The sequence below is a fragment of the Martes martes genome (assembly GCF_963455335.1).
Source record: "Martes martes genome assembly, chromosome: X".
NCBI lineage: Eukaryota > Metazoa > Chordata > Mammalia > Carnivora > Mustelidae > Martes > Martes martes.
In genome coordinates this window covers 26,920,575-26,946,610 of record NC_137897.1, presented here as the reverse complement: position 1 = coordinate 26,946,610, position 26,036 = coordinate 26,920,575, and the positions used below count along the sequence as shown (strand labels likewise).

General features: G+C 36.7%; 1 protein-coding gene across 2 annotated transcripts in view; it reads left to right on the top strand.

Annotated features, from left to right (window-relative positions):
- The window catches only part of DMD (dystrophin), a 2,068,501-nt gene that overhangs the window by 563,722 nt on the left and 1,478,743 nt on the right, over positions 1 to 26,036 (top strand). For both annotated transcript variants that reach the window (XM_080795194.1, XM_080795193.1), the window contains exons 10-12: positions 2,946 to 3,134; positions 4,032 to 4,213; positions 20,628 to 20,778. In XM_080795194.1, coding sequence (XP_080651320.1) covers positions 2,946 to 3,134; positions 4,032 to 4,213; positions 20,628 to 20,778 — 522 coding nt within the window. The remainder of the gene's footprint in view (positions 1 to 2,945; positions 3,135 to 4,031; positions 4,214 to 20,627; positions 20,779 to 26,036) is intronic.

The window sequence follows — 26,036 nt, the reverse complement described above, 5'->3', positions numbered from 1 at the left end:
CCTCAGGCCAGAGTCAAGATTCAAACACTGACTGCCTCCCAGCCCCTGGGTTTTACACCCATACTCTACTGTGCATAATAATAAAACACCCATCTCCTCTCACCTGTAACCCAGAGGAGTCAAAATATCCAAGATTGAGTTGCACTTTTTTTTTAACCTACTCACAGGGCTGGCTGCATGATGTGCAGTACAGTGAAAAATGAAATATAGAACCCCTTGTTCAAAAAGCAGGAAGGAAAGAGCTGTTAAAATTAAAATATAAAGCTGTTTCTTTTATTCCATGGTCTCACTTTCTTGACTTGCCCTTGTGTTTCTTATTTGCTGTTTAACTTCAAACTGAATAAAGAAAATTAAAATTTTAAAGTATTAGCATGAGTTTTATTGCTCATTGTTATATTGTGCAATTGCAGTTGTAAATGCAAATATAAGACCATGTAACTCATGCAGAATCACTAGCACTACACTATTTGTATTTTGTAGCTTATATGTGCCTATGTATTTCATTCTTAAAGTGGAAATGCTGCACAACTAACTTAGCTGTTTTTATTTCACTTCTTGATGGGTGCACATCCTACTAATATTATCTACTTTCAGCACTCAGATGAGGGAGGATCAAAAGGTCAAGGAACCATGGGTTGCCCTTTCCCTTTCTTTCTCTGTCATGAGTTTTAGTCTAAATAGTTGGCTAATACGGGAAAGAAATATGAATAAGGAAGGATATTGAAGCGCTCTTTGGTCGTTCATGTTTTCTTGGAACCGTCTTCTTTCTGCACTGGAGGCAAGTTCCGGTTCACACAGAAAGCACAAGTTTCCGGGGTTGTTAGTGCCCTCACTCATTTGTAGACATGCTTACCTTGTACTCGCCTCTAGTGTTGCTGGATCCCCATATGTCATGTGTCTACCAGCATTCTCTGCCCATGGAACATCAGCAACACTATATGCAAATAGGGGTGAACACACATATTGTACTTACTTCCTCTGCACACGTGCACACTTTGTCCCCTTATTGAACTTCACTTATATTACCCACATTCAGAGATAAACTTATTAAGGATTTTAAGTTGGCAATGTCAAGAAGCAGATAAAACAAGCAAGGTGTCCTTTTGAGCCTTGCAATACCACACAGCTTCTCAGATTGCATAACCATGAAGCTGGTCCTGTTATATACATGTCCCAGGCTACCTTTTTGTGACTTTTCTCCTCTTAATGCTGACTTTGCTATTTATTACTAATAATAAATTAGTAATTTTGACTTAGGATGACATATTTCTGCCAGTTCTCTAGAAACAAATGAAGAGTACGTCACTTGATAAAAATATTACACCACATGCTGCCTTATGTCTTTTCATCTTATTAAGTCCTTACTTAATAGTAGAAGAAATTTATAATAATAAAGCTTTCAAGTTGGAGCATTTATCAGAAGAGCACAGTTAGGTTGGTGCTGGCAGTTCAGTGGGATAAGGCCCAGTGTTGGGAGGGACTAGAAATTCAAAGCAGACATGTCAGAGGAAAGCCATCTAAAGGATGGATCATTTCTTAGGCATAATCATGCAGTCTTCCAAGTAGTTTCTGGTTCTTCTACCCTGTCTTTTGTTTTCTTTGCAGAACCCTGTTTGTTAGGGTCCAGTGTTTGCTTGCTCTCTTTGGGGGTGTACAGAAGATTCCTCTCTGAATATTTCTCCAATATCTGTGCTCTGCTTAACTGTATCATCAGTTTGTCTCTGTCCCTTACTTCAGCAGAAAACCCTCTCGAGTGCAGTCTTCCTTAGGATTTTTGAAGCCCAGCCACCTACCACGAGTGTATTTAACCTAAAGAAAAATTCATGCATATTTTATTACTTGCTAAAATTCTGACCATTGACAATTGCCCTAATATTAAAGCAGCAGACACAGAGGTTGTCCCAAGAGTTCTCTTCTGTCACTTGGTAGTACTTCTTCCATAGTTTGGGAATCCCTTCTGACATACTGCCAGGTTTAGAGGTCAGTATTCCATCCTGGAAACTACCCTACCCTCTCCAGGTGATTCTTCCGAAGTCTCCATTACTTGGCTTGAGGGGAGAAGGTACATATGTGCATAGTGCTCTAGCTAGTCCACAGGAATCTTTTCTCATTAGTTTTCTCCATTAGTCTCCCTGCTTCTTCTACACCTTTGAGCTAGGTAGTGGACTGAGGGTGGTGGGAATGGAAAACTGGTCCCCTATTACCAGTGCCTTCAGCGGTAGCCTGGATCTTCTCTTTAGAATCATGGCCACTTTGTCCCTGTTGTTCTCAGCTTCATGGTTTCTAATGAAACGTGGAAGCAAATACTTCATATTTTACTTCTCCTAAGATGGTGTCTTGCTACTGAAACCATGGTCTTCTGGAAATAGAAGCTTAATTTATAGAAGTCATCATACTGTTAGAAATTTCAGATGTGTGAATGAGGTATTTTTCTTTAAATTTTACCTTCTTTTTCCACTAATTTTCATACTGATTACTTTTCTGCTCTTTAGATCTTCAGAAATATTTCATTCCCATCTCTTGGGAAGACAGGTTTCCTTTAAGGCCATCGCAAAAGTCTGTAATAATACCATAGTACCAATAATGCGTATATATAAGGGAATGAAAATATGAAGTGAGAAGAGTTACATATGGATGAAAATTAGTAGTGTTTAAAATATAACATGAAGAGATGATGTATTAATTCATTCCTTATAATAATCCAGAAAAGCTTTAATAAAATATTAATTTGAAGTAGATTTCAACTGCCATTTAAGAATTGGGGTGTATATTTGTGAGATGTTAAAATGCAGACTGGCTCTTGTATGTGTCTGCTGTTCATGTCTCTGATAATGCAAGTGGACATTTCTAGCATTTTAAATATTTCATTTGCTTGATTGTATAATGTATTAGAACAGTCTGCAGAGATACTAATTGTATAACACCCAATTTGTTTTATTGTTCAGCATTTGGAAGCTCCTGAAGACAAGTCGTTTGGCCATTCATTAATGGAGACTGAAGTAAACCTGGATAGTTACCAAACAGCTTTAGAAGAAGTACTCTCATGGCTTCTTTCAGCTGAGGACACGTTGCAAGCCCAAGGAGAGATTTCTAATGATGTAGAAGAAGTGAAAGAACAGTTTCATACTCATGAGGTAAAGCAAAACATTGACTTATGAAACAAAGATCATGACTTGTCATAATGGCAAGTCTCTCTTGTTATCTCAATTACTCTATAAATCCTTGTGTTTTGGTAATTCAGTTTTTATCTTGAGATGAAAACAAATAAATATTTATGGGCATGGGATTCCATCAGCCAGCATTTGAAGTTCTGCCTTGAAGAATGATACTTGAAGTTACTGAGATCTGATTTTTGCCAGTGACTTATGCCAGGTGTATGAGAGCCTAGCTCACTTATCTTGGGTCAAGGCAGTGCTAAGATATAACTTACACTCCAGAGTACCCATGTGGTATCAGGCCATACTACGCATGGTGGGAGACTTTTCCTGAAATGACATACTCATTTGCTTTCCGCCCCTCTCCTATCCTGTTTTCTGCTACTTTGGCTCCTTTGTGGGTCTCCCCAGGAGATTTGACTTAGTAAGTCACTTGCAAACAAATCCCTATCTCAGGATCTGCTTCTCTGCAGAAGTTGACCTAAGCTAATAATTGCCCTTAATTCATATTAAAAACAGTATTGGGGAGCACCTGGGTGGCTCAGTCAGTTAAGCAGCTGCCTTCGGCTCAAATCATGATCCCAGGGTCCTGGGATTGAGTCCCGCATCAGGCTCCTTGTTCAGCGGGCAGCCTGCTTCCTCCTCTCTCTCTGCCTGCCACTCTGCCTGCTTGTTCTCTCTCTCTCTCTCTCTCTCTCTGTCAAATAAATAAAATCTTAAAAAAAAAGTATTGGGTTTTCTTAAATTAAAAAAATGAAATCCTTTTACTGGGAATATAATTTAAATGGGCTACAAACTTAAAATTGCAAAAAAAAAAATTCAAAACTGTAAGGATTGATCTAAAGTATCAACTTTTGTCACCTCTTTCCCTGTCAGGGGTTCATGATGGACTTAACATCCCATCAGGGACGGGTTGGTAATGTTCTACAACTGGGAAGTCAACTGATTGGAACAGGAAAATTATCAGAAGATGAAGAAAGCGAAGTACAAGAACAAATGAATCTCCTAAATTCAAGATGGGAATGCCTCAGGGTAGCTAGCATGGAAAAACAAAGCAAGTAAGTCTGTGTTTTTAATTCCTAAAAATAGCAAGTTTTGGAATCTTACTAGTATTTAGATGCAGTTTCTTGTTTCAGTTGGGATTCTCAGTTGATTTCCCAGGCATATAGCTCTTTTTTTTAGGGATGTTTTGGTTGGATTTTTGTGTCCATTTCATTTTCTTTTTCACTTTTGTAATTAATGTGGAAATGTTGGGTAGAAAGACCATTATCTACAGAACTCTGCTTTAAAACTTGCCAAAACTGGTGTCATAGATAACATTTTCTCAGTTTTGTCCAAAAATTAAAATGTGACTCTGGAAGGCATGGGAGTATAAACAGGAAGCCATGCACATAAAATCACCTATTAGGTACAGTTGATAGGAAACTTCTCTTCTGAAGGAAAAGCTCTCAAAATATTAAATAGTTTCTCATGTGTTTAAGGAAATCCTCTTGAAAAAAAATGTTTCTCATCCGTGTTCAGAAATCCTTATGCAACTACTGTATGGTTGTGAATTATCTTAAGAATATATATTGGCTTTATCAAAAAAGAATTTTTGAGACTTTTCTGGAAATGGTGTGTTTCTTCTGAAGCTATCAAGTAGATCTCATCATTCTGGATGTGTTGCTTTGATTTATATTGTTAGGTGTGTGTATTCATGTAGAGCCTATCGAGACAAGATAGATTTATTTTTAAATGAAAAGAAATGAAGTGCCAACCGTGGATTTGAATACATTAAGCCAAAGAAATTGTCCAAGTGCCTTAAGTTTACTTAGCTATTATTTATGAAGATTAAAAGCTTTAAAATAGGACCAAAAAAACTCATTAGATATGCTGGGCAGATTGCTATTTCAGTACTAAATTATAACGTGACAATATGAGGGGGAAAACACATTTTTAAACTCATGTCTTTTGAAAGGAAAAATAAAGCCTATATAGGATAGAATTTTCACAAATATTGGTGTTCCAAATCAGGAGATACTAGTCTATACATCCTGACATTTTCCCTGCTGTGATCATTTTTATGATGGCAGCAAACCCTGGAAGTGAGAGTTAGACCAGCTGTATTAGAACACACAAATCAGCCCTGTACCCATGCCCAAGGGTCGACTGATTCATTACACCCGTTTATCATCATAAATTATAAGATGTAGAACCTCCTACTTGTGGTCACATCCCAACCTTCTTCAGGTTACAACTTCTATTTTTACTAAGCTGTGCAACTTAAACAAAGTAACCTCAGACAAAATTTGCTTGTCTTTAAAATCCCACAGGGAAACCACTGTCGTCTCCTTCCTACCTTCTCTTTTTCTATTCTCTTCCGCAGGCTAATTACAGCTGTTGTTCCTCTATCCCTGTTTTTAAATAAGACTGACAATATGGCATCAAGTGTCCGTACCAATTAGTTAATGAATTGCAGTTTGAGAATGAGTTAGAATAAAAAGTGAATTCAACCTAAAATTAAAATTGCCAATTTTTAATGTTTTAAAAAACAGTTTAATAAAAAATAAAAAACCCATCTTGAAGGGATATCTACCATTAGATGATAGATGACAGCATAGATACACATACATGGACAATAGGACATACAACCATATTTATACACATACACATGCGCACACATGTGTATGTATATATACACACATACGCACATGCATATGTGTGTGTGCATGTGTGTATGCATGTAATTTCCTCACCCCCTTCTTGCTGGAGGATGGAAAAGCTAAAATGGCAAAAACAGTCCTTAGTTAAGCTTGACATCCAAAACGAGTTTGTCTCGAGGGAAGATATGGGAGCTTTGGTTTTAAACACTTTGGTTTGTGTTTAAGCTTTTGGAATGATTATTAGGAAGGTAAGGGCATCCTCTTAGTTGGCATAGTTTTTGCTAAAACACAAATTTGAAAATGAGAAACTAATAGGGAACCACTTGTTGCACATAGTCTTTTCTGGACAATTTGTTGAAATAACCATACACAAAGTATTGTTTCCCAAAACAAATTTAGAAATCTTTTGTGAGTTTGTAAAAGTAACTCTCTCCCATACCACTTTCACTAACTTTGTGTGTGTTCATGCATAAAACCTATTAAATTCTAAATGAGATAAGCCATTACACAAACTGTGCTGGACCTGACTCTTAATAGATTTTTTTGGAGGAACCAAAGAGCTGATTATGACAATAGAATGTTATCAGTATTTAAAAAAAAATAATCATATCATGCTTTTACAAATTGTTACCTGTTCACTTTCTATTATCATGACCATATTGATGACTAGCTTCATATGGAACATCACCTGCAGTTTCCAAAGCTATGTAGGAAGGCATGGTAAATTGCTAGTAAACAAAAATGGATCAGTCTACATTTTTTCATCTCCTTTGCAAAGACAGAGTGTGGCTAGACCCCATCGGAAGCCATCATCTCTGCCTAAGCCTAGCTTTAGTGATGAGTGGAATGATAATTAAGGTTTAGGCATATGAGATGTAACTGAAGCCATGCTAGAATGTATTTATTTTTTTAATCAGAGGGAGAGTGAGCACAAGCAGGAGGAGTGACAGGCAGAGGGACAAGCAGGCTCCCCACTGAGCAAGGAGCCCCATGCGGGACTCAATCCAGGACCTTAGGATCATGACCTGAGCCAAAGGCAGCTGCTTAACCAGTAAAGCCACTCAGGCATCCTTCCGTGCTAGAATTCTTAAGTTGCAATCTTATAGCAAATATAAATAAAAAACTAGTTGGGAATACAGGTAAGCTTATAACTAAAATCTGTGACTATTTACATTTGCAATTATATGTATTACCTACTAAAATATCTGCCAGCAATAATAAAATCATATTTGGTATATATGCATTGATGTATATATACATCAATGCATATATATATTAAATTAATATATATAAAATAGGTATATTTTTATATATGCAAAACTCTACACACACACACACATATACACAAATACGTGCAAGTATTAATAAACATTAAGGGAGTGCTTCAAGATATCAGATGCATTTCCAGGCACTAAGGATATAGTATTTAGTCATAAGAGATTAAGTTGCAGATCTCCTGGAGCTATGGGGAGGCTGTTACAAAAAAGAACACAAAGAGGAAGAAAGGAAGGAGAAGCATCTCTATGTCACAGTATCGTTTAATTTCTTTAGAAAACTTATTCCTATCTGATATTAGCATTTGTGATCCAAGAATATTATTTCCAGGGTGTTGCCATTTAGCTTGAATTTGAATGATGAGAAAGAACAACCATTTGTAGATGAGGAGAGTAACATTTCAGGCAGAGGGAACAGACAATGCTAAGGCCCTAAAAGAGGAACAACTAGCTTGTTAGAGGAAGTGAAAGGTCAAGGTGAATGGGGAGTTGCAGGCAGGAAGGTTACATGGCCAAGGTATAAAACGGGATTAAAAGAAGGATAAAGGTCATCTCTTATATGGTAGTGTCAGTCAGGGTAAGAGATAAGGGCTTTGAGTTCTAGCATAAATGCAAGAAAAAGCCACCAGAAGTTGTTTTTTTTTTTTTTAAGAGATAGATTATTTATTTATTTATTTATTTGAGTGAGCACAAGTGGGAATGGCAGAGGGAGAGGGAGAAAGAATCCCAAGCAGGCTCTGTACTGAGTGCAGAGCCCAAAATGGGGCTCAGTCCCACCACCATGAGATCATGACCTGAACTGAAACAAAGAGTTAGGCACTTAACTGACTGTGCCACCCAGGTGCCCTCCCACCAAAATGTTTTAAGTAGGGGGGAGACAGGTAAAAGAAATATCAATAATGACACTGGAAGAAGAGAAGACAGTTATAAGGTCAGTGCAGTGACCCAGATAAGAGATGCCAGGTCTTTAATATTGGAGTATATTCTGTTTTCTTAGCCCAAGAGTTAATTTATAGACTATTCCTGTTCTATTTATTTTAGTTCCTTTTTTTGCCTTTTTAATAATCAGGATCCTTTTGCCTAGGAAATAGATATCCTTGCCTCATGCACATAGATGTTAGCTATACACAGGTTGCATCTGGGAAATACTATTTATCCCACAAACCATTAACAATTATCAAACAAAACAAGAAATTTAAACAAATCTGTACTCAGGTAACAAAATGCTCCTATTTATACTTTACTCTACTTTGTCTCATGGATATGGTCTTACTTTCTTAAACATCTATTTATGTGAACTGGTAGCATACTTCCCCTCTGTGATTCTTAGTTACTGAACCATGCAACAGCAGCACTTCTGCTGTGTACCTGGCACACCTCAAAAAGATACTGGCTGAGATAGGGTATGAAAAAGTAGATTGTGAATGCAAAATAATTATAGAATGCAAAGAATGATCACCATTGTAAATAAGATGGCTAGCCACTTTCTATTTAACTGTACCATTGTGGTTATACTTTGCCTAATATGTATTTTTTACTCTTTTTTAAAATATTTTATTTATTTATTTGACAGAGATCACAAGTAGGCAGAAAGGCAGGCAGAGAGAGAGAAGGAAGCAGGCTCCCCTTGGAGCAGAGAGCCCGATGTGGGGCTCAATCCCAGGACCCTGGGATCATGACCTGAGCTGAAGGCAGAGGCTTTAACCCACTGAGCCACCCAGGTGCCCCTAGTTTTTACTCTTTATCTCCATCTTGTTCTAATTCCTTATTCATTTTTTTTCCAGAAGGATATGATTGAGGGTGTTTTCCCTGGGCATGAGGGAACATGTTCAGGCTGATTGAAATTAGATTTGAAGTTGAAATTTTACAATTGAAACACTTAGAAATATGCTTTATAAAGAAATGTCAGTATGAATGGATAAAGATGTAATACACACACACACACACACACACACACACACACACACAGAGGAATATCACTCAGCCAGCAAAAGAATGAAATCTTGCCTTTTGTAGTTATGTGGATGAAGCTAGTGTATACTGCTAAGTGAAATAAGTCTATCAGAGAAAGACAAATATCATATGATCTCACTTATATGTGGAGTTTAAGAAATAAAACATATGAACGTATGGGAAGGAGTGGAGAGGGAGAGAAGGAAATCGTAAGAGACTCAATGACAGAGAACAAGTTGAGCGTTGATGGAGGGAGGTAGTTGGAGGATGGGCTAGACGGGTGATGGGCATTAAGGAGGGCACTTCTTGTGATGAGCACTGGGTGTGTATGTCAATGATGAATCACTGAATTCTACTACTGTAAACTAGCTAAAAATTTTTCAAAAGTCAGTAAAAAACCAAACACACAGACACTTCTCCCTCCAATCTTCCTCTTTTTATTCCATTTCCATTTGATTCTTTTCTAATTTTTTTCAACTACAATTCTGATACCTTCATAGGTATGAATTGATGACAAAGCTAATATGGTAAAGAGGTTTGTAAAGATATCTCTAGCCACACACTACTTTGACACCAACATGCTGCTATTGGTCCCTTAAAAATCTATGCAACTAATGAATCATTTAACACTACACCAAAAACTAATGATGTACTGTATGTTGGCTAATTGAACATAATAAAAATCTTTAACAATGTTTATGAAATTGGAATGAAAGAACTAAGTGCCACTGATTGCGTAATTAAAATAATGAAAACAGGACACTGTCTCTTGACCTACTCAAGTTGGAAACCTTAAGGAGAGGAGGTGAAATAATTGTTGTTTTGATGCGTTTTATGCTGCAGAATGCCCTTTGGGTGGTGGGAGGTGAGGGAGCGAGAAGAAAAAGACAAAACTTCCTACTGTGGAAGTGCAAGAAGGCAACTGGCACAGGGACAACAGAAAATCTTCTTCTCTATGAATAAACTCATTAATTTGATTCAAAAATGCAACCTGCAGAGAGAAAAAGATATTTACTGACATTTCTACAAGGACTCATGAAGATAAGCACAGCAAGTTCCATCAACTTCTCTGATAACTGTGGTTAGGGCATGCAGGGGGAAAGTAAAGTCTTTGCGATGGTGGGGGAAGAAAATGAAAGCGAGTCAGGAAGGAGGCCACGTGAAGTTCTGTTCTGGTTTCCATCAGCAGGAGGAGAGATATGAATAGTATCTGGGTAACAATACCAGCCATAACATGGCAAATCATGGTAAATCACCATCCACACTTTGGCGAGAAAAATATGTCTAAAAAATCTGGTTCATCTTTTTTCCCCACATGTCTGTTCCAGTCTTGAAATGAGATGACATACGTGAGTGATGAATAAAGCAAAGGAGACGCTGAATAAATGGTGGGTGGGTTTTCTTCCAAGTGAAGGAGCTAACGTATTGCATATATGAATATATAAATGAATGAATGAACAATTGAATTAATTTCTTCAGGTACTTCCAGTCCAACAAATGAATTTGTTGCAAAGACTGCTTTAACAACGTATAATTTCAAATCCCTACATGTGGTTTTATATCACTGTTTTGTTAATTCATTTTTAAATTCTTCTAGTAATGTTAAAATGAGAATTTCTTAGAGATGAAGGTGGTTCAAGGACCAACAGGACCAACATTACCTGAGAGCTTATTAAAAATGCAGAATCTCCACAGTATGGCCACGCCAAACTGTGGAAAGAACCAAGATGCCCTTCAACGGATGAATGGATAAGGAAGATGTGGTCCATATACACTATGGAGTATTATGCCTCCATCAGAAAGGACGAATACCCAACTTTTGTAGCAACATGGACAGGACTGGAAGAGATTATGCTGAGTGAAATAAGTCAAACAGAGAAAGTCAAGTATCATATGGTTTCACTTATTGGTGGAGCATAACAAATAATATAGAGGACAAGGGTAGATGGAGAGGAGAAGGGAGTTGAGGGAAATTGGAAGGGGAGGTGAACCATGAGAGACTATGGACTCTGAAAAACAACCTGAGGGTTTTGAAGGGGCGGGGTGGGAGGGTGGGGGAACCAGGTGGTGGGTATTAGGGAGGGCACAGATTGCATGGAGCACTGGGTGTGGTGAAAAAACAATGAATACTGTTACGCTGAAAATAAATAAAAAATTTAATAAAAAAAATGCAGAATCTCTATCCTCCCTCTGATATACAGAGTCAGAATCTGCAATTTAGCAAGATTGCAAGTGATTCCTAAGCCCATTACAGTTTGACCAGCACTGATCTATTTGAAACAATTACAAAATAGTATAAACCCATACTCCTTTGTAGACCACTGCTTTTAATATTTCTTGTTCCAGTTTTCCTATTAACTGAGGGGCCAAACATTTTAACTACTTTCTTAGAAGCTCCAAAAATGGTGCTGGGTGATGTCTCATTTAATCCTCAAATGTTGATATTATCTCATAGGGGTGACTAATGGAATTGCAAGATTCTTGTGAAAGAATGTACAATGGAGGAGACAATGTGAGAGTACTGACAATTAATTTCTGGCCTAATAAGCGGCGATAATTAACATACAGTAATTCGGTCACATTCAAATGAATATAACTGGCTGTCACAATTCTTTCTGTAAATAATGTGCAGTTAAAATGTGAAGAGTCCTTGTTCAAATAATAAAAAGTATATGACTTTTACAGTTTAAATTACAAATAGGAAAGCCCAATTTCTAGAATTGATAGAAATAAGAGTAGAGAGTAGGATTTTTTGGAGTGATGCTTTTTCACAAAGATAAACAATGATAATTAGAAAACAAAGTTTAATCATTCATTCATCTCTCTCACCAACAATTCTTATCTATTATATCCCCAGCATGTTCCAGATACTGGGGAAGTATCAGTGAACAAAGCAGACTAACTCTCTTTATTAGGAAGCTTGCATTCTTAGTGGGAGGACACTGTTACAAAACATTTATAACGTATCAGATGGTGATAAATGATAAAGGGAACAGAGGCAGGGGGTAGATTTGGAGAGGAAATGGTGTGTGTGTGTGTGTGTGTGTGTGTGTGTGTGTGTGTGTGTGATGGTATGGAGGTAGTCAGTTAGGGAAGGCCTCTCTGGTGAGGTAATATTTAAGGAGAGCCCTGAATGAAGGGAGGGAATAAGCCATATAGGTATCTGGGACAAAGGCAAACAAATGGAAAAGTCTGGAGGCAGGGGCATGCTGGGCATGTTTCAGAAACAATGTGCTGGAGTTGACAAAGAGAAGAATGACATCATTGTGATTTAGGACAAAAAAATGGTTCAAATTAAATTAATAAGACTTTTTCAATGGGAACAGATTTTATGGAAATTGGCATTTTTATCATCTTAATTCTGATATTTCTGATTGGGAAAGTGTTCATGTTTTTGTATTATGTCTCATGTTTGATGGATAATTAAATGATACCAATTATTCATTCAAGAAATATTTATCATGTGTCTAGTATATGCTAGGCTCTATGCCAGATGTTAGATAGTGATATAATTTTTGAATTTGAGAGTAGGCTTCTCTTGCCATATAAATGAATGTGATCTCTGAGTGTCAACATTCCCCATTCCTACTAGGGATAATTTAAACTATCTTCCAATCATTGTATTTAATAGTAGTCCTTGGTTTGTGATGACATGTGCGTTTCTTCATCCACTTTGTGAGTATTTAATCAGGAAGATTGAATTGAGGTTTGCCATAATGTATTTGCCACAAAAATATTTTGCATCCAGCCATGAAGCTTCTTTATTATGTTACAGTGACTCTTGAATTTATGCTTTCAAAATGCAAATGAATTTGTTTGCATTTTGAACTTTAATATTGCTCTGGATAGTTGAAGAATATCAATAATTAAACTGCTGTTGAGTTATATGGATGGAGGAATAAAATAGATCAGGATTTTGAAAACAATAGGGCATTTTTATTGTACAGAATTCTTTTTAAACACAACACTATTTCTCACATTCCATTCAGTGAACAAATAAATACAAATACACATTTAATTTTGGGGGAGGGTTGAAACTTTATTTTTATTTCTGGTTGTTGGAAGAAGAACTTGGTGGGTGAATTCTTTCAGAAATATTTATTGTTAGGTTATAGACTAAAAACTGTGGCCTCCAAACCAGGTTGCAGGGGGTAATATAGTAGTAACTTTCAGAATTAGTGGAAATTTTGAAAATTTTGAAAATTTTGAAAAATGTGCATTTCCTGTTCTCCTTACTTTCTCTTCTGGCCCAAGATAGATGTCAACATACCAAGTGGTCAGAGTGGTGGTACTGTAGAGAAGAGAATGGGCACATTCGTTTTAGGGTGGGAAAGCTTCTTTATATGATTCAGTAAGGTCTTTGCCTCATTTCATTCTGCAGTGGAAATTATTCTACTCGTAGTATACTGGTAGTAGACCATTGTTCAATGGTAGTAGACCATTGTTCAATGGTAGGCTTTGTAGCTGGATTTTTTAAGGTATGATTAGGACTTGGCAGAAAGATGGTGCATTAATTGGGGCATAGAGGTGCGGGGGTGGGCAAGGAAGGAGGAACTGCGTGCACAGATGCAGAAGGTGCACTTTCAGAAATTCAGAATGGGAAATGGCAGATGGTGGTGGTGGAGGGAGGGGTGTAAAGGTGGTAGGAAATAGGTAATAATGATGGTGAAAGTTGTACACATTTTGGGTCATTGTTTTTATTGGATTCTCGGTTTCAAACTGTCTATTTCATAAGGCATTCATTGAGCTTTGATAAATGTCCCAAACCTTGAGAGTTGAAAACTACTAATGTGCTTCATATGGCCCATTCGTTACTGCCATACAAAAAAAGCCTTTACGTATATTTTTGTACATGCATTACTGAAACTTCGCTTTTTAAAAAAAATCAATATTGCTTTACAATTTTAAAACAATGTGGGGTTTTCAACTTGTTGTGCTTTGCCTCAAATGTATCATATTTTCTGAGCCTTACATTTAATGAAACATTGTAAATATTTAAAGTATCTGGTCATTTATTTTACCTTGTCACCATGTGTTTGAGGGAAACTAGCTCTCGCTGTATTGTGGTTTCTAGAATTAGTGAAAACCTTATGCTAAGAGCGTTGGTCTCAATAGTAACAACTATACTTATCATTTTGGTGCGAACAAAGAGAAAAAAATTATCCATTAATGACAATCTCTATAAGATCCCACGAAATGACCTTTTTTCCCTTCTATTTTTACGTCGTGATAATCACTGATATAAATGAAATGAGGAGTAGATATAAAAGTCATCTCTAAAAAATCACATTCCTATAGTCAGTATAGCATGATGGTGAAGTAGGCCCCAGGGCCAAATTAACTGATTCCCACTTTCCCACCATCCCTCGCTTACCCCTTCACCCATGTGTAGCTTTGTGTCCCCATCTGTAAATTTTGGCTAAGATGAGTTCCTGCTTCATTAGGATTAATTATAGCAATAGTTCTATTGTCTGGCACATGATAAATCTAATTTGTTATTCATACATAAAATTATATTTAAATGTCCCAAATTGTGTAAGGTTGGAACTACTATTTTAGTAGGTAATTTACCACATATATAGTATTTTTCATTAATAAATAATTCAGGGAAGACATTTTTATGTGTCCTAGACCTGTCTCCATGTCATCCTCTTGCCTCTGGTTCATGTTAATCCTGATAGTCATGCTGCCTGGGCTCAGCTACCCAAACGTTTGCTACTTGTGAACACCTAAGGGCTGAAGTAAAAGTTATGCCTGAGTCCTGAAAACCAACACAATCATTTTCACCCCCTGGGTGTTCATTGGAATCACCTGGTTGGATATAAATTCCACTAATTCACATTTCTGTGATAGTTTTAATAAAAACCTGATGTGTAGACGTCACCTTCATTGATCACTTTTGTAATAGATTAAATGAAACAAGAACCCATACAAGGGGGTTAAAATAACTACATATTTAAGTATTTATCAGCATTCCCAGAACATCTAGTTGTACATAAACAATTCTTAAGCGAAAATCAAAACTATGTAATCTAGTCACTACACCCATTTGGCTGAGATTTTCAGGATAACTGTTGGAATAAGTAAATAAATTAATTTTGCTTTTTATCAGTGTGATTTTAGTTACTAAATGACCTGCATTTGAAAGTAAAAAGTGCATTCAAAATTAGTTTCTCTAGTTTATACTGGCAGCCCTCCCTTAAATCAAATATATAGGTTTTACTGACAACTTAAATCATGTGATTGTATTTTGCATGTATAACATGCTAATTGAACATCACTGGGGATTCTTTTGTAATCTATAAATTTACATTAATATTTCACCTCTTTTCATTTGTTGTGTTTCTTATTTGAGAATTACATATAAGCAAGTAATTATGAAGTCTAGGAAATGAGGCCTGAGAACCGATCTTAGTAATTTTTCATTGTAAGTCCCTAGCATTTGTGAAGTCTGTACTTTTACACATTTATTAGTATAGCATCTAGCATATGATTATGTTTTTATAAGTATTTTTATACATCTTACATCTTATAATGTATTTCCATAAAGCCCAAGGAACACTATTTAAGCTATCAAATACAGGCTGAAATTAATGAAAACATGTACCATTTTGACATTTATAAATTTGTGTAGAAAACCAGAATTTCAGAAAATACTATTCATATTTATTGCCGAATTCCTTAACTTGGGATATCTCTCCTTATAAATATTGTGTGACATAATAAAATGTTATGGATAAAGACTGTCAAGTAAGGTATACTTCCTCTTGTCAATCTCGTTGTCTGTTGGTTTAGACCGATACTGTCCAATATTGCAGTCACTAGGGCATGTAGTTATTTAGTTGTAAATTTAAGTTATTGTAATTACGTACAGGTAAAAATCTAGTTTCTCATTTACACTAGCCGTATTCCAAGTGCATGGTAGCCACACGTGGCTAGTGGCTATCGTATTGGATAATGCAGATATACAGTATTTACATCATTGTAAAGATCTATTGGGCAGTGCTGGTTAGAGGACCTCTGTAGAGCAGACTCTGTGTTTGCAATGATTTCCTTCATGTTCATAGAGACATGTTCCCACAGCAGGGTATGAGGCAAGAGGTAGATCATCAGTAAAATTATTGGAATTATTTGGAAAATGGTATTCCCTAAGATGCTTTTTACTGCAGCTAACAACCCAAATCCAAGTAGCTTATACCATCGCTTCTTAAAGCGTATTCCATGGACCAGCAGCATTGGCACACCCTGGGCATTTGTTAGGCCCCTCCCCAGCCAGAATGTAGGACATATTCTCCACATGATTTATATGCATATTAGAGTTTGGGAAGCACTGGTTAAAATGATAAGGATATCTTTATCACGTATTACGATATAACCACGGGTGGGATAGCTATAGGTTAAGTATATGACCTTGTTGTGCCATCAAACTCCCAGGTTCTTTCATTTTTTTATTGGAATATAATAATAGTGTTATATGAGTTTCAGGTATAGATTAAATGATTCAGCAATTCTCTACATTTCTCAGTGCTCACCAAGCTACGGTGTGCTCTTAATCCCCTTACCTATTTCACCCATCCCCTCACCCAACACCTCTGGCAGCCAGTGGATTTGATTTCTGTATTTAAGAGTCTGTTTTTTGTTTGTCTCTTTTTTTTCCCTTTGTTCATTTTTTGTGTGTCTTAAGTCAACATATGGCTGAAATCATGTGGTATTTGTCTTTCTCTGACTGGCTTATTTCACTTAGTACCATACCCTCTAGGTCCTTTGAATTTATTGGTTTTGCAAGCTTCCCTCTGTCTTCAGCCAGTTTTACAATTGGAACTTGGCTGCAGCGTTTCCCAGTGTCATATCCTGACATGCTTCTGGCTCTGGATTTTGTCAGGACTGTCTCCTGTCTAGCACTAGTTTATTCCAGTTCCACTGTTCTCCTCTCTCTACTGCCAATCATGTATTTATGCTTTTTTTTCCTTTTGCTTTTACAGCTCTTTCTAAATGACCACTTGAAAACCATAAAATGAAACCAAGAAAAATGCAAATTCTTTTCTTGCCTATGGATGATAGATTTTTCTTTTATGAATTTGACAAATTTCCCTGATTTATTTGCATCTTTGAAACGATGGTTGGAAATGTAGAATTTCTTTCTTTCTTTTCAACAATATTTTTATTGTATTTTATTTTAAAGATTTTATTTATTTGTGAGACAGAGAGAGAGAGTACGCGCACGAGCGAGTGCACAGAAGGAAAGTGAGAGGGAGAAGCAGACTCCCTGCTGAGCAGGGAGCCTGATGCAGATGCAGGGCTCCATCTCAGGACCCTGGGATCTTGACCTGAGCCAAAGGCAGACACTTAACCAACTGAGCCACTCAGGCATCCCTCAATAATATTTTAAATTGAACAGTATCAAAGTATCATTTTCATGGAATGAGAACTCATATATCAGCAACTTCATATGACCCAACCTAATGCACCCTCTGATCCATAAAGAAGGAAGATAAGTCAAAGTTAAGAGCATAGATTTGGGTGACAGATAGTTGAGCATTTAGATACTGTCTTAAGTTGTCACTGAGACACCTTAGCCAAATTCTTTAACCTTCCCCAAATCAATTGTCCTCAGAAATAAAGTAACGTGGTATTATTTACCTTAATAGTGATAATGAAGACCAAATGTAATTATTTGGTGTTTTTCAAACACAAGTCAATCATATTCCACCTTCACAATTCCTTCCATGTCTGCATTTTTTATCATTACCTATTTAGTACTTTTAGTTAAAATAATTATTTTTACTTAACCACATCCTAAGCTGTGTGATTTTATATATGCATTAAAATCATATGTAGACTTACTATGTGTGTGTGTGTGTGTATACAAACGTACACGTATACGTATTGCATGGCCATATAGATATATGCCAAGCATATTAAAATAATTTCGCAAGTTTTCCCTGTGCCACGAAAATCATTCCATGAACCACAAATGGATTGCATATCATCATTTAGGATCCACTGAAATAGTGTATTTTATGCTTCCTAACAAGAGTAACACACATAAAGCATTGAATTCATGTTAGCTAAGATAGTTAAAAATTCATTTTAAATGATGCTTTAACCCAAGGGTTAGTAATCACCCCCAACTTTCTACAGTTACCCCTTATTATGCCACATTTAGAAAAGGGGCATTTGTATTGTGCAGTCTTCTAAACAGACCTTGGGATAGCAGTGCCTCCTCATGGTTGCTTCTTCCATAGCTCAGACATTGCTACGAGCCACTCTTCATTTCCCTGCTACTCACTCTGAGTAACTCTGGCCTGTAATTCACCTGCATATATCAATGCTATCTCTTTGCGGGCCTTAGTGAGCTAAGGAAGCACAGCACCTTTTACTACCTGTTAACTCCTTTCATAAATCACCTACACAGAAAGTTGAAAGTAAGTACTGATGAGACATTACTGAGTCATTAGAGTAAAGTAACAACATTAGAAAAGCAAAAAAAAATTTTGAACGTTAAAAATAATTGTTCTTAAAGTCCAAAGGAAAGCCATACAAAGTTGAGCTCTTCACACATGTTCCCCCCATGTGGACATCCTAATCAATAGGAGTTTCCAGCAGAGATATGGAAGTCAGTGAATATTTGTTGAATGAAATGTCTAAAAGTTAAGAAAGGAAGTAAATAATATTTTAAGATGAAATGCCTTATTGATTCTAACAAACGTGTGTTATACTTGAAACATTTCTTCAAGTTTAAATAACAATGTGGGATTCTTCAGCTTTGGAAAGGTGAGCATTTTAGCTTACTGTAGTGACAAACTGGACAGGAAAAACAAAAATAAGGAATGATACTGTAGCTAATTCTCATGAAATCTTATTAGCATCAGGTCAGTTCCCACAGGGTAGACTGAACCAATCAAGTGAATGATTTATGAACCTTGCAATGTAAGGATCGTATTCTTTTTCTGAGGGGCTTAAGCAACTTTGAATTTTTGTTTTCACTTAAATGGATGCTTTTTCATCCATGTTGCTTCCCATAAAAAGAAGATGTCTTCTTTTTTTGTTTGGTAAATTAAACCTCGTCCCCATGGGCTTTTGATTGCAGGGTGCCCCAGGGAACATCTGTCTGTGAAAGGTAAAAGGCCAGCAAATGGTGCAGTCCAGATTATATTGAACACTCAACTATGTGTGTATCATGTGTATTGAAATGTGCTGACTAATGAAAATTTCTGGTGAAGATTGTATAAATCAGGATAGTAAATTCCTAATTCCAATTATGTCTTCCTTCTCAGCATTCATTATACTATGAGTTCCAAAAATGCTTCCAACATGTCTTCCTAAAGAATATTTACCTCAAAATAGGTATTAACACTTCTCATTTGAGTCTCAAATTTTTGTTGAATGGATGAAATAACCTCAAGTTTAATTTTCATCTTTACCATAAAGTTGTGTGATTGAGAGGCAAGATATTATCCCATGTCCCTGATGCTGGAAATCTAAGTGAGAAGATTTAAGAAGTTGGATTTAGGGTGTGCCTGGGTGGCTCAGTCATTAAGTGTCTGCCTTCAGCTCAGGTCATGATCCCAGGGTCCTGGGACTGAGCCCCACATCGGGCTCCCTGCTCAGGGGGAAGCCTGCTTCTCCCTCTCCCACTCCCCCTGCTTGTGTTCCCTCTCTCTCTGTGTCTCTCTCTGTCAAATAAATAAATAAAATATTTTTTTAGAAAGTTGGATTTAGGGCATATAACCAGACTTTAAATTCATTATCCAGCACACTGTTGTTTACATCTCTGTAAACAGTACATCTCTTTCACTTATCTATTTCTGTATAACGAATCACTCCAAAATGCTCTGGCTTAACCAATAATTTTTAATTACATCATGTCTCTGTAAATCAGAAATTTGGGCAGGGCTCATATTCTATGATCCTACAGTTGTAATTCTACCATTGTAATACAGCTGAGGTCACTCTTTGAGCTGCATTCAGCAGGAAGCTCAAATTTTAAGATAGCATTTTCTCCTCCAGAGTCACGCTCAACATGGTCTCTCATTGTTCTGTAGTGTAGCCTGGTCTTACAGCATGGCATCCAGGTTCTGAGAGAGAATATAAATGCTTCCTTTTTCTCTTACAGCATTTATATTTGGGACTCCTAGTGTTACTTCTGCTATAATCTACTGATCAAGTCAAATTAGAAGTCTGTTCCATATTCATGAGGATGGGACATAGACACTTGGGAAGAGTGGCAACATATTTGTGGCCATCTTTAATCACCATACATATTAAAATAACAGAGATATAAATGAACATTTGCCAGGATATGCTATTAGTTCAGTTATCAGAGATGGGTTACACTTTACTTAACATGTTCACATTTAATAAGCTATGTGAAACTTCCTAAAAATTAGGATGTGTGAACCGTAGTAAGTCAGAGAAAGAATAACTTCAGAGGTCATTGATCATGGGCTCGGCTTCCCTTATTTCTTAATGTTTAATAGATGCCAAACAATGTGAACATGTCATAAATTATATCAATGTCAACAGTTTTGTCTTGCAGGTTTAATAATAGTAAGTAAAGTTGTTTTGATAGAGGTAATAATAGACATCTTTCAAATTTTCAGTTTACATAAAGTTCTAATGGATCTCCAGAATCAGCAACTCAAAGAGTTAAATGATTGGCTAACCAAAACAGAAGAGAGAACAAGGAAAATGGAGAAAGAGCCCCTTGGACCTGATATTGAAGACCTAAAACGCCAAGTACAACAACATAAGGTTAGTATATTTTATGCTATTTGCTTTCTACTGGAGAACAAATTCCATGTACGTATGTGTATTACATACACACATACATATATACATGTATCATGGTTTATAGATAGGAAAGAATTAAAGCCTCAATTAAGAAGAGTTTGAATATCTTTCTTACCTGATATTTTTTGGAGTGTTTGTTTTTTCAAATACAGCATACCTTGGCTTTCATGTTTGAAAAAAAAAAATCAAATGTATTCCTGGAGGAGAACAGTGCTAGATATGTGATTTATTAAAGTTTTGGTTCCTTGGAAGAGGGACTCTGTAGGGATTACTCACGATGCAAATTTAACTAATAAGACAAGATATTTTTTATGTTTTTACCTTCAATTCATAGACTTAGAACAGGCCAATCTTGATTAAAATGAACACCTGTAACATTGCTTTTCTATAAAATACAGGAATCCATCGTTTGTAATTATTTCCATCTTTTTTCAGTTTATTTGTATATTTATGAATTATGTTCTTTGGTTGCCAGAAAGCATTTGTTTCTGTGATTAGGATTTCTACAGGAATATTTCTTTTTTTTCTCTTCAGCATCCATGTTTTAAATGTTAATTGACATATAACATTGTATAAATTTTAGGTATATAAGTTAATGATTTGAAATTTGTATACACTGAAAAATGATCGACAAAATAAGTCTAGTTACCATCTGTTACCATACAGAGTTAGGCACTTTTTTTTAAAAAGACTTACTTATTTATTTGACAGACAGAGATCACAAGTAGGCAGAGAGGCAGGCAGAGAGAGAGGAGGAAGCAGGCTCCCTGCTGAGTAGAGAGCCAGATGCGAGGCTCGATCCCAGGACCCTGGGACCATGACCCAAGCTGAAGGCAGAAGCTTTAACCCATTGAGCCACCCAGGCGCCCCTAGGCCCTTTTTTTTTTTTTAAATCTTGTGATAAGAACTTTTAAGATTGACTCTTCTGGCAACTTACAAATATACACTACTATATTATAGACTGTACTACTGTGCTGTATGTTACATCCAGATGACATACTGTTTTCTAACTGGAAGAAAACAGTAAATACTTCGTGACTCACTTCAACCACTCGGCCCACCCCTTAACCCCCCTCCCCTCTGGCACCCACCATCAGTTCTCTGCATCTATAAGTTCTGTTTTGTTCATTTGTTTGTTTCTTTGAGTAAATACCCAGAAGTGGAATTGCTGGATCATATAGTAGTTCTATTTTTAATTTTGAGAAACCTTCAAACTGTTTTCCATAGTGTTTGACTAGTTTACTTTCTTACCAACAGTGCACAAGGGTTCTCTTTTTTCCTACATCCTCCTGAACATTTCTTATTCCGTATCTTTTTGATAATAAGCATTCTAACAAATGTGAAGTGATAGCTTGTTATGGTTTTGATTTGCATTTCCCTGATGATGAGTGATGCTGAGCATCTTTTCATGTGCCTGTTGGCCATCTGGATGTCTTCTTCGGAAAAATGTCTGTTCAGATTCTCTGCCTATTTTAAAATCTGATTGTGTTCTTGTTGTTGGGTCATATAAGTTTTTTATGTATTTTGGATATTAACCCCTTATTATATATATGATTTACAAATATTTTCTCCCTTTCTGTAGGTCATCTTTTCATTTTGTTGATGGTTTCCTTTGCTGTGCAGAAGCTTTTTACTTTGATGTAGTCCCACTTGTTTGTTTTTGCTTTTATTACTTTTGCTTTTAGAGTCAAAATTTAAAAAAAAATCGCCAAGACTGCTGTCATGAAGCTTATCGCCTAGGTATTCTTCTGGGAGTTTTATGGTTTCAGGTTGTACATCAAGTCTTAATCTGTTTTGAGTTAATTTTTGTGTATGGTATAAGATAGTAGTCCAGTTTCATTCTTTTAAATATGGTTCTGCCATTTTCTCAACACCATTTATTGAAGAGCGTTTCCTTTCTTCATTGTATATTCTTGCTTCCTTTGTTGTGAATTAACTGAATACATATTCATGGGTTTATTTCTGGGATTTCTACTATATTCCATTAATGTTGTCTCTGCTTTTTTATGCCAAAACCATACTGTTTTGATTACTATAGCTTTGTAATATTGTTTGAAGCCAGGGAGAGTCATGCCTCCAGCTTTGTTCTTCTTTGTCATCATTGCTTTGGCTATTTAAGGTCTCTTGTGGCTCCATACTAATTTTAGGATTGTTCTATTTCTGTGAAAAATGCCATTGGAATTTAGATAGGGATAGCATTGAATCTGTAGATTGCTCTGGGCAATATGGACGTTTTAATATTAGTTCTTCCAATTCATGAGCATGAAATATCTTTCCATTTACTTGTGTCTTCTTCTGTTTGTTTCATCGATATCTTAGTAGTTTTTAGTGTACAGCTCTTTTACATTCTAGGTTAAATTTGTTCCGAGGTACTTTATTCTTTTTGAAGAAGTTGTAAATTGGGTTATTTTTTTAAAATTTCTCTTTCTGATAGTTTGTTGTAAATGTATATAAATGATTTCTGTATATTGTTTTTGTACCTTGCAACTTTACTGAATTTATTAGTTCAAATAGTTTTTGGTAATATCTTCAGGGTCTTCCATAGATAAAGTCATGTTGCCTGCAAATAATGACAGTTATTTCTGATGTGGAGTTTTTAAGGTACTTCATTCTTTTTTTTAAAAGATTTTATTTATTTGACAGAGATCACAAGTAGGCAGAGAGGTAAGCAGAGAGAAAGGGGTAAGCAGGCTCCCCGCTGAGCGGAGAGCCTGATGCAGGGCTCCATCCCAGGACCCTGGGGTCATGACCTGAGCCAAAGGCAGAGGCTTTAACCCACTGAGCCACCCAGGTGCCCCTGAAGGTGCTTCATTCTAATAACCATTATAAAATTAACTCTGGGTTTTATTGTAGGAACAAGAGCTTGCTTAGTCCATAAAGACACACACACACACACACACACACACACACACACACACACCCCCAGCCCCCACATACACACACACACCCCCCACACACACACAGAGTTACCTTCATAATTGGTCCAGGTTAGGCTTGCCAGGTTTAGGAAATAAAAATACAAGAAGCTTAGTTAAATTTAAATTTCAGATAAGCAACAAATACTGTTTTTAATGCAAGTATGTCCCAAACTACTCATTGTTTATATGAAATTCAGATCTTTGTTGGCATCCTGGATTTGATCTGACAACTATACTCAGATTCTGTGGTTCCTGGATTTGTGGCTTTGAAAGGGAATATCTGTTCCCTCAACTAATTTTTCCTAAATCTGCATCTCACTCAACTTAATTCTCTTTTTATAATATTTTGTCAGAGCTAGTTTCATACTCTATGTGGATGCAAGGTACTGTTATTTCCTAAGTCCTGGAGTTCTTTTCTCATTTAATGAGCTTCTGGTTCATGGGATTAGCCCTTCCTTTTGCTGCCCCTATAACTGTCCTTTGGCCATAGTAGTTTACAATCAAGCAGTTTAGGAAGAGCTCTAGCTATAGTCATCTCTATCCATTGCACTATTGGGGAAAAATAAAATGTCAACTGTATTCTAATTTTCATGTGATAATTATGATGCAAAGATGCTAACTTGATCATGTAAATATTATTTTTTTATTTTTTAAAGTTTTTTTTAAATTTTATTTTTTTTTCAGTGTTCCAAAATTCATTGTTTATGTACCACATCCAGTGCTCCATGCAATACATGCTCTCCTTAATATCACCACCAGGCTCACCCAGCCCCCACCCTCCTACCCTCCAAAACCCTCAGTTTGCTTCTCAGAGTCCACAATCTCACATGGTTCATCTCCCCCTCCAATTTCCCCCAACTCACTTCTCCTCTCCAACTCCCAATGTCCTCTGTGTTATTCCTTATGCTCCACAAGTAAGTGAAAACATACGATAATTGTCTCTCTCTGCTTGACTTATTTCACTCAGCATAATCTCCTCCAGTCCCGTCCATGTTGATACAAAAGTTGGGTATTCATCCTTTCTGATGGAGGCATAATATTCCATTGTGTACATGGACCATATCTTCTTTATCCACTCATCTGTTGAAGGGAATCTTGGTTCTTCCACAGTTTGGTGACTGTGGCCATTGCTGCTATGAACATTGGGGTACAGATGGCTCTTCTTTTCATTACATCTGTATCTTTGAAGTAAATACCCAGTAGTGCAATTGCTGGGTCATAGGGAAGCTCTATTTTTAATTTCTTAAGGAATCTCCACACTTGTTTTCCAAAGTGGTGGTACCAACTTGCATTCCCACCAAGAGTGTAAGAGGGTTCCCCTTTCTCCATATCCTCTCCAACACACGTTGTTTACTGTCTTGTTGATTTTTGCCATTCTAATTAGTGTAAGGTGGTATCTCAATGTGGTTTTGATTTGAATCTCCCTGATGGCTAATGATGATGAACATATTTTCATGTGTCTGTTAGCCATTTGTATGTCTTCTTTGGAGAAGTATCTGTTCATGTCTTCTGCCCATTTTTTGACGTGATTATCTGTTTTTGAGTGTTGAGTTCTTTATAGATCTTGGATTCAGCCCTTTGTCTGTATTGGCATTTGCGAATATCTTTTCCCATTCCATGGGTTGCGTCTTTGTTTTGTTGACATTTCCTTTGTTGTGCAGACACTTTTGATCTTGATGAAATCCCAGAAGTTCATTTTCGCTTTTGTTTCCTTTGCCTTTGGAGACATGTCTTGAAAGAAGTTGCTGTGGCAGATGTTGAAGAGGTTGCTGCCTATGTTCTCCTCTAGGATTTTGATAGATTCCTGCTTCACATTGAGATCTTTCATCCATTTTGAGTTTATCTTTGTGTATGGTGTAAGAGAATGGTAGAGTTTCATTCTTCTATACATAGCTGTCCAGTTTTCCCAGCACCATTTATTGAAGAGATTTTTTCCCCACCGGATATTTTTTCCTCCTTTGTCGAAGATTAATTGACCATAGATTTTATTTATTTCTTTGAGAGAGAATGAGAGAGAGAGAGAGCATGAGGTAGAGGAGGGTCAGAGGGAGAAGCAGGTTCCTCACTGAGCAGGGAGCCCAATGTGGGACTCAGTCCCAGGACTCCAGGATCATGACCTGAGCCAAAGGCAGTCCCTCAAACAACTGAGTCATCTAAGCACCCTGGTTATGTAGATTTTAACTGAACATATGATAAAGAGGTTAGATCTAGTGCTAGACCTCAAATGGGACCACATTTCATGTGTAAATCACACGCTCCCTTGACCTACACTGGAAGTTGCATACAGACAGTTTCTGTATA